Here is a 9,176-nt window from a genome sequence, read left to right as displayed (position 1 = left end):
AGAAGACAAAGCCGAAACTGTCATTAATTCCAACAAATTTGTGGGAGGCTCAAAGCGCTTGTGAAATTCCTGTTAGGATAGACTTCTTAACCCAACCTTGTAGTACAGGAGTTCTACTTCTCAAACTGTTGATCGTTTTGCCACAGTGTCACTCAAATCTATTGGTGTTTTAATACCACTGAAAATGATTACGAACATACGAACGCACTGCCGAAGCTTATAAAAGTGTTACAAAAATTGCCTTACGGTCAAGGACGTTGAAGGGCGTGATAACTTAATTAACATTCCTGGCATCGTCGGCATTGCTTGAGCCATTATAATACCAAAACTTTTTATTTGTACTTATTCTGTATTATCGACAAAAAAATTGTATAACTCTCAAATTCCTTAGTGTTACATAATATTATATTATATGCACTCTGTTTTAATGTAAATTATAAAAGATTCTCCATATATTCATTATCTTCTTTTACAAATTTTTCCGCAACATCAGTGGGTACTTGCACGTCTTTATAGTTATCTAAACCGATTTCCTCCTCTTTCCTGCATACGTAAAAAAAGATATTTTTATAACAAATTCTACAAAATTATACAGTACAATAATTACTTGATTAGAATATCAACGACGTTTTCACATGCCAAAAGACACTCGGCATCTTTGCCAAACTTCGCTTCCCATTTGTGGTATTCGCGCAATATTTCGTAGACACCTTTAGAACGCAAAACTTCGCGATAACGCTTCGTGGCACATAACTGCAGCAGTGACTCTAAAAGCATTTTGCGCAAATCAGGATCTTCCTCGCGTGTTTTCGTTTCAGGTAAATACTAGGAGTGTAAAATAGAAATATTTGTGTTTAATACACTTATTAAATGAGACTTCACTTACCTGTAGTTCCAGAGGTAGTTTATCATTTTCTTCATCTGTGAACTCTTCAGGTCCGCACAGTGGATATAATATCGTATGCAGTATGTCGTCCTTTTCGTTTAATATAATATTATGGTAGACCGGATCGAAGCAAATATTTTTTAAAATACCTATTGTGCCGCCACGACGAACAATATTTTCTTCATACGAAGCGAACGGTAATATCTTTTCGAGGAAATTATATTTGTCTTCACAAGCAATTTCGCGACCTCTAGCAGTTTGTGTCAAATTACAAAATATAGCAGCTATAAATATAATTTATTTTGTAATTTGCATTTATGTATTGACATTGCGTCTTCGCTTACCCAAATAATGCAGTTTCATATTTTGTTTGTTATAATCCAGTTTTGTAAAAGCTTCAAGTAATTTTGGTACCGTTGTACTGTCCTTTTCCAATTCAACAATTATGTCTTCAACTAGTTTCTCACTACGTGTTAAATTGCTTAGCACCATTGTCCAGGGATCGGCTGTCTTTGAATTCTCATCGACCACTTCCTTAATTGCAGTTGCTATCAAAGGGAAAGCCTGTTGAGAATGTTCTAAATTAGATTAGCATATATTTTTTAAATAATTAAATTTATTTACTTTCATACCGGATTCAGTGATTTCGCGATTTCAAACACCTTTAGGGCGTCTTCTTCTTCTGCGGTTAGGTTAATGAGCGTTAATGCAGCATATTTGGCTATTTCATTGAATTTGTGGTCAACGAGATTAAATACGGCCACCAATACTTCATCATGTTGCAATATAGCCTTTTTGCCATCAATTGAACCACTCAAAGCTGCAGCGAAAAGGAATTTAAATTGGGAAGTATAAATATTTTTAGATTTTAAACATACAGAGCACATGTGTAAGCGATATTGATATCAAATCTTCTCTCTCCAAAGGATTCATAAAATTTACTATGTCTTTGAGCATGGCTGCATATGATACTGCTTCTTGTTTGTCCATTTTATTTTATGTAGTTTTTACTATGATTTTTATTAAACCTTAATATAAGATATAAAAAACAACGTGCGAAGTGCAGCAATTAATCTAAAAACATAAACAATAACAAAACAATGTTGCAAGTTTCGAGTTTTTCCCCAAATCCCTGCTTCATAGTTAAATAAATTATTAAGGGAAAAACTTGTTTAACTTAATTGTCTCCTTTTATATCTTATCTTATTATTACTAGCATTATTTTTATTTTTTTCTGGAGCCCTGCTATAAAAAAATATCTAATATGGCCTCGTAAAACGTTTACATAGAGAATAACCAATTGGCCGTACCTCTTTTATAAAGAAGCAGCACTGCGACTTACTTTTCACAGCTGTGGTCTAGTTTGATATGTACTGACTAAATAGAAGTCAGGGTTGCTTTTTAGAAAATTTTCCTAGCGAAATATTCCAATACATCTGAGTTCAGCGTAAAAACTTTGTTTTTTACGAAGGCTCCCGTCACACGTTAAATATTTATTGTGCTATTTGAGAACAGATATCGCACGAATGACTACTCGCCGGTATATATTCGCACGAATTTTCATTATATTTTAAGGAAGGGTTTTAAAATATTCTTTTGTTTTATTATTTGCTTAATTTTATTCTACTATTTCAGCAATATAACACAAGACAACCGAGGAAAATAAAATTTTTGCCTATGAAGAATAATATTCAGAAAGAGTACTTGAGCAAAAACTATTAAATAAAAGTTATGTTGTTGTTGTTGTTGTGGCAGCAGAATTCTGCCGAGTTGACTGTCTTTGGCCGTATAAAAAACCGGGTCCGTTCCGATAACGTATACCCGACTGTCGTGGGAACGGAATAACACATCCAAATTATGTCGCGCGATATGGTATCCGTGGAAAAAATTCCTAAGCGGAAAAGTAATAATTTGGGGATTTGTTTCCGGTATTTGGGTGCATTATTGCTTCTTTACTATTGGTTCGTTTGTAAAATATGAAGATATGGTAACACTTAAGATTTGTCAGGTTGCAGACGTTTTGTTATTATGTGAATAAATCGAATTGGACAAAAAGTTAAATAACTGCATATATGTACTTATATAAAATCATATGTTAAATAGATATAAAGGATATAGAAACAAGTTATTATAATATCAATAAAAAAAGTGTAATTCAAACTAAGGCGAAACTTAAATTTATGAACATTAAATATAATTGCTTAAAAAACTATAACTTTGCTGCAGCATAATTTCCTGATCCGGCGAATCTCCGCTATCAGCCCAAATCTATGTTAACCTAGCATTTAGAGGATTTAATTCTAAACTTTAACTAAAGCGATTTGCCATTGCAGAGGCACAATGGAGAAACACCGCGACCATCGCACCGGTTATCTAATTCATTTCGCCGAAGAAAGTTCACTACAGTTTAATAGCGTATATATTAAGTTAAATTATTAGCTTAGTGATTCTACAAACAATTTCACCTACAAAATTTATTGCAATCACTGAATGAGGCTGGGGGCTTTATTTTAGTCTATCAGACAGTTGGCCAACTATAACCAAACCAGCTTGAGAAGTAGTAATCAAGTGACAAGTATTTAATATATGTATGTGAATCTGTTCAAATGTATGGTTAAAATGATTGTCGCCTTTAGTTGATAAATTACAAAACAGTCAATGTGACATTTCACATTCGACTCTTGACGTAAATGGTCGTCAAACGGCTGCATACACTTTGGCTCAAAGAATCAACCGGTGCACGCTCTCGCTCGCCACACAATTACACGCGTATTTTAAGAAGTAAACGACGACGATCTTCTGATTGTCTCATATCCATCACAAGTAATTATGAAAGAATGGTTCAGAATATCATGCTTATTATGCATTTGCGGCTTTGTGCACGAAATTCGTCCTTCAGAATCGTACGTAACGGAATATTTGCTGAGCAGCAGACCAAATATAACACAGGATGAGGTATTTACACAGCGCTCTTATTGTAATACATCATTAAGGTCATTATAATAAACATATATCTTTTTTATCAATCCTATCTCTAGCTCAGCCGTAAAGTGTACCCGGTGGCGACGTATTCTTATCTGGCTACACTTGTGCTAATGTTTATAGTCACTGATTTTCTAAGGTAAGTTAAACATGTATTTATATATGTGGGAAAACTGAAAAGTGTTTAAGTTTTATAAGGCATGCACTTGTCGGTCTGAATTGCTGTTTAATCATTTAATTGATTTTTTAATAAGAGTGCTATGTATATACTTCATAGTAAAATAACAAAAAATTATGCAATGTCAAAGAATATATGTAACTCTGCATACATTCGGTTTTGTATGATATTTCGTTTATTATTATTTTTTTTTTAATTCTATTTTGCCGCATTTTAAGTTATACCTAGAACCTTGTTAATATACGTAGATTGTGACACTCAGAAAAAACCGTCTGCGACCATGAAATATATTTTGCATCGTCCGTCTGTTGGAGTTATGTTAACTAATCCCTCAGTTGATTTTGAACTGAAATTTTACACACGGCCTTTCCAACAAAGCAGCTGCTAGACTACTAAGAAGCATTATAGCAAATGTCCGCCATACAAACTGACCGATCAAAATTCAGTTCTTGTATGGAAAGAGTAACATTTTTTTTAATTATTTTGATGATAAACGCACAGAAAATAATTTTCTCGCAATTTAATCTCGTTTAAAATTTATGCAATTTGTTCAATATTTAATGCTTGATTAGGGACTATGTGCCTATGTATGTGTTTGTATGTAAATAGCAACGAACAAAGCTATCTACTGTCTAACAAGGCCCATAAAATGTTTCATTGGCAGTAAATAACTTGTGAGGTGAATAAAAACAATGCGACAAATCTCTTTATCTCTTTAGGGAAAAAAACTAAATTTTATTACTATTTACTCAATAAATTGATTTATGACGCCACGTTTTTATACATAGTACATATACAATATTTTTTGTCGTACTTACATAGCTGCATCATCTACTTATGTACATACATGTGGGTGCATTTTATTGTATGTACGTTAATTAGATTTCATTCACGTCACTTACAAATGATACTTGTAAAATTAAAAACATATTGTAATTTTTTGTTTTTTACTTTTCCATATGTGTACATATGTATGTAGGTACAAACCTTTGATTATTATGATGGGTGCTTGCGGTACAATAGTGTCAGCTATGCTGATCTGGTCCAAATCACTAACAGCTCTGCAAATAATTGAATTTCTATACGGCCTTTATATGGCCTCCGAAGTGGCATATTACACATACATCTACGCTAAAGTGGATAAGGAATACTATCCCAAGGTCAGTGCCCATACACGTGCGGCCATGTTTTTGGGTAAACTAGTGGCCGGCTTTTCCGCACAGCTGCTAGTCAATTTGAAGCTTATGGATTACAAATCGTTAAATTATATAACATTAAGCAGTAAGTATGTAATGATAACACGATAAAACGCAGCTTAAACCCTCAATGCGCGCCTTTTTGTAGCACAAATCTTTGGAACCTTGTGGGCTTTCGTTTTACCAAATGTGGAGAGAAGTTTATATTTCCATCGGAAGAATTACTTTGATAGTATACAGCCAGCGGCAGGTGTTAACTCATCATCTACGGAATTGCAAGATGCTAAATCAATTAGCAGTCAGAATGGAGAAACTATAATGCCGTTGGCACCTTTTAAGTTGCTCTGGTCACATTTTTATAATGCCTACAGCAATTTGAAGGTCGTACAATGGAGTATTTGGTATGCGGTCAGTTTGTGTGGCTATTTGCAAATCCTTACATATATACAAGTGTTATGGATTGAAATTGAGCCGAATAAAGAAATTGCTTGGAATGGTGCAGTAGATGCCATATTAACATTATTAGCAGCGCTTATGGCTTTAGCAGCTGGTTATATACATGCTGGACGATTGAAGCCACTACAAAGTTTATTGGTTTTGTCCACTTTTGCCGCTATGGAGGGTGGCGCAGTTTTACTTTGTTGTTGGACGTCGAACATTTACGTCTCTTACGCTGCCTATATACTGTATGGAGCACTTTATGCCTTTAGCATAACTGTAGCGAGGTAAGTTACTAATATCCAAAAGCATATGTGTGTATATAATGTACATATTAGATATGTTTTTCTTTTTTTTTTTTTAATAATTTAAGCCTATAATGCATAATTTTTTATTTGTTTTCTTTTTTTCAAATTTAGCGCTGAGGTGGCACGCTATCTCGAAGAGGAAAGTTTTGGCTTGGTTTTCGGTGTAAACACTTTTATTGCGCTTGCATTTCAAACGCTACTAACAATAATTGTTGTTTCAAATTCTGGCATATCTTTGGACACGCGTGGCCAATATACTGTGTATGCATTTTACTATATCGTGGCTAGCGGTATTTACTTTATCTCTGTGGCTGTGGAGTATTTTATCAATAGACGTACAAAAAATCGCACAAATCTAGCTGAATAATTTTTTTGTGATATTTATTTAAAAAAAAAAATGTTAACTAATATAGTTAGTGAATTGTAGATCTAAAGTGATAGTTTATACATTTTAAAACCTTATTTCGATATTTTTTAAGTATTTAAAATATTTGTATGTATATTGTTTGACAAACGAAGCACAGTTTTTCCGCTTTAGACTTATCAAGAGACAGCGTATGCGCCGGCAAGGTCATGTTGTCCGGATGGAAGCAGAGGAAGAAAAGATCAAGTAGTGGAGGACTTGGCTGCACTTGCTATTTCGAATTGACATTAAATAGCGAAAAGAAAAAAACGGCTGGTGCGCTGTTGTTAACTCGGCTATAAACGCGACAGCAGTGTACGCTAAAAAAGAAGACTACTAAAAAAAAAATTAGAAAGTCAAAATATAAACTGAAAACCGTAATATGCACTCGTACTCAAATATCTATACATATGTATGTTAATTTACGACTTGCCGCAACAAAAGTCTTCGTATGTCAACGAGTTCTTATGTACAAATAGAAAAAAAATAATATCTTCCTCCAATAACAGCACGAATCTGCGAGCATGATGTAATTAATTAGCAAAGCTTGCAAAATAAATTAAATCGTTTTTAATATTTAATTGATTTTCTATAGAAAGAGCCATACATTGATTGAATTAGAGTGTAGAAAGAGAGGCAGCGGTAGGTTGTGACGTCACATGCTAATGTTTGTTGTTGTAGAATGCCGCTAAGTTGGAAATTCTTGACCAAATAAAAATACCCCTCTGTTCCGGCTACGTAGAATCGACTGTCGTGTGTATGACTTCCCTCACTTCAAATTTTATTTCTCATATACTGGAAATTAATTGAGGGGTTGGTGTTTCAGGGTAAAATAAAAATATTAATACTAAATATGGATTGTGTAATTTTATTCGGACCTTTCGCACACTTTGAGCACACTTTTGACAATATAGGGTATCTAATTTTTGTCATACCTACTTTTTCAAAGTCCGTGTACACTGTCATTTCAAAATTACTTGACCGATTCATTTCAAACTTTGTACACATTTTTTGACATATAAAATACCGCCTGCATCCTTTAGTATTTTTTTTTTTTTACATTAAGGGTATTTTCCATCCACAAATGGCGGAATTTTTAGTGGAAAAGAACAGTTAACACTATAAATGGCCGTCAAAGAAACTTATCAGAGAACGATGGAAGGAAAAATTTTTTTTTTGTCAAGACGATACAAAGCCTGTTATGTTTCGCTGAATTGTACGATGTTATGCTCTTGTTGTTGTTGTAACGGGTACCGAATCTCCGTAGGGACGGCAAGAATTAGATAAGTTGTCGTCGACGTCAACCAACAGGAGGCCCAGAAAACGTGTCGTTTCGCAGGGTCGGACCAAAGGCAGAAGAGTGTCAGATGAGGCTAGGTTAACTGGGCATGCAAAGCGGTGGCTAGTGTCATGCGGGGATTTATTTCACACTGGGCATATATTTGATATGTCAGGGTCTATTCTAGATAAATAGGAGTTTAACTAGCACTACTACTACTACAGTATCCAGTGTAAAAAAAAGTGTAATTCCCACAACAGCCGGTTCTACGTCACCGGAATTTATTGCGGTTAAGGGCTGTTATTTCGGAGATCCAACCCCTTTAAGAACGGTAAGTCTGTACGATTCTATCACTCACATCGCCGCCATTAATTCAAGCGCATTAAAGCAACCTAACAAAGCGCTTGGTCTAAAAGAAGTTGCGATGACTTCGCTTCTGTCCATTGCAATTGCTCGACAATCAAGAAGTAGACGCACAGCTGTCCGGGGTCACAGAATTGTTCGTTTCTCGTCCACCAAATTCCAATTTTGAGTAAATTGTAGCACAATCTGCAGTGGCCGATAGTTGCAAACATTTTAGTGTGTCTCTGTGTTCAGTATAACCTGTCTAAACCTTTCCAGATCGTATTCTATTGAAGCTCATACATATCCCATACTAATGATGACAAGTTTGGCTGTTTTGCTTAGACTCGTTTTGGTTCATCTTCGATTTTTGTGCCACAGTTGCTGATTTTCCACAAAAAAGCATCGCGTTGACATTCCCAAAACTGAAAGGACGATTGAGGATATAAAAACTGCATTGAAGGAGGAGCTAAAGAAGATCACAAAATATAATATTTTAAGCACTTTGATGATTGAAAAAAACGCTGGTAGAAGTGCAATATATCTGAGGTGATTACTTTCAAGGTGACAAAATATAATATATACTCGTATTCATGACTTTTTGAACAAATTTCGTAGTGTTCTCTTTTCAACTTTTTTGCCCTGCGGAACACTTGTTAACTTAGAAGTCTCGGTATGGTCCTCAGTGTGTTCAGCGAGTTTTAACGGCTTTAAAATTAAACTGAAATATGCCGAGTCGATCCACAAGAGATATTCTGATATCCCTCTGATGCCAACTCGTCGAATTTCAAGCACTGTTTCCGTAACTTTTTGATGGTATCGTCTTTAACCTCTGATAGATGGACGACTCGCCTGAGATATGTTTTCGATGACTTCAGGTGCTATAATGCATGTTTTGTGTCACTCAAAAGTTGTGTTGGAGACAAAGTAGACTTCACGAAACGCTTAAAATATCTACGCAGTTTCTCCTCCATTGTCCAGCCTTTGCACGACAGTGGCTGAAAAATCTCTGTAAGCTTACCTTCGGCAAATCCGAAACAGTAGCCGACTCAACAAATTTGTGGGAGTCTTAAAGTAGTTCCTCGATTTGCAATGGTCTTAGATTCAATATATCGGAGCTTTTAAGTACGAGCTGTAAGGAACGACCTCTTAAACTAACCTTAC

The 9,176-nt window shown here is 35.0% G+C and overlaps 2 protein-coding genes across 2 annotated transcripts; one reads left to right on the top strand and one right to left on the bottom strand.

Moving 5' to 3' along the window:
* Positions 1 to 383: 383 nt before the first annotated feature.
* LOC108970168 (protein HGH1 homolog) lies at positions 384 to 1,955 on the bottom strand. The gene is made up of 6 exons (XM_018935376.1): positions 1,765 to 1,955; positions 1,519 to 1,706; positions 1,231 to 1,450; positions 887 to 1,170; positions 608 to 825; positions 384 to 543 (listed from the first exon to the last, which is right to left on the bottom strand). The coding sequence occupies exons 1-6, from the start codon at positions 1,874 to 1,876 to the stop codon at positions 435 to 437; spliced, it is 1,131 nt and encodes a 376-aa protein (XP_018790921.1). The 5' UTR covers positions 1,877 to 1,955; the 3' UTR covers positions 384 to 434.
* Positions 1,956 to 2,909: 954 nt separating this feature from the next.
* LOC108970166 (thiamine transporter 1-like) lies at positions 2,910 to 6,972 on the top strand. Its single transcript, XM_018935373.1, has 5 exons — positions 2,910 to 3,841; positions 3,925 to 4,007; positions 5,026 to 5,327; positions 5,391 to 5,967; positions 6,100 to 6,972. The coding sequence occupies exons 1-5, from the start codon at positions 3,716 to 3,718 to the stop codon at positions 6,353 to 6,355; spliced, it is 1,344 nt and encodes a 447-aa protein (XP_018790918.1). The 5' UTR covers positions 2,910 to 3,715; the 3' UTR covers positions 6,356 to 6,972.
* Positions 6,973 to 9,176: the final 2,204 nt, after the last annotated feature.

The sequence above is a fragment of the Bactrocera latifrons genome, unplaced genomic scaffold (assembly GCF_001853355.1).
Source record: "Bactrocera latifrons isolate USDA-ARS-PBARC rearing strain unplaced genomic scaffold, ASM185335v1 scaffold_289, whole genome shotgun sequence".
Classification (NCBI taxonomy): Eukaryota; Metazoa; Arthropoda; class Insecta; order Diptera; family Tephritidae; genus Bactrocera; species Bactrocera latifrons.
The sequence above is the reverse complement of the archived record's forward strand: the minus strand, read 5'-3'. Positions and strand labels throughout refer to the sequence as shown.

Coding starts and splice junctions, on each gene's coding strand:
- LOC108970168 (XM_018935376.1), bottom strand. CDS start 1,876: ATGGACAAACAAGAAGCAGTATCATATGCAGCCATGCTCAAAGACATA. Junction 1,707..1,764: donor ATCGCTTACACATGTGCTCT/GTATGTTTAAAA, acceptor TTTTCGCTGCAG/CTTTGAGTGGTTCAATTGAT. Junction 826..886: donor AACTACCTCTGGAACTACAG/GTAAGTGAAGTC, acceptor TTACACTCCTAG/TATTTACCTGAAACGAAAAC.
- LOC108970166 (XM_018935373.1), top strand. CDS start 3,716: ATGAAAGAATGGTTCAGAATATCATGCTTATTATGCATTTGCGGCTTT. Junction 3,842..3,924: donor CAAATATAACACAGGATGAG/GTATTTACACAG, acceptor TCCTATCTCTAG/CTCAGCCGTAAAGTGTACCC. Junction 4,008..5,025: donor ATAGTCACTGATTTTCTAAG/GTAAGTTAAACA, acceptor ATATGTATGTAG/GTACAAACCTTTGATTATTA.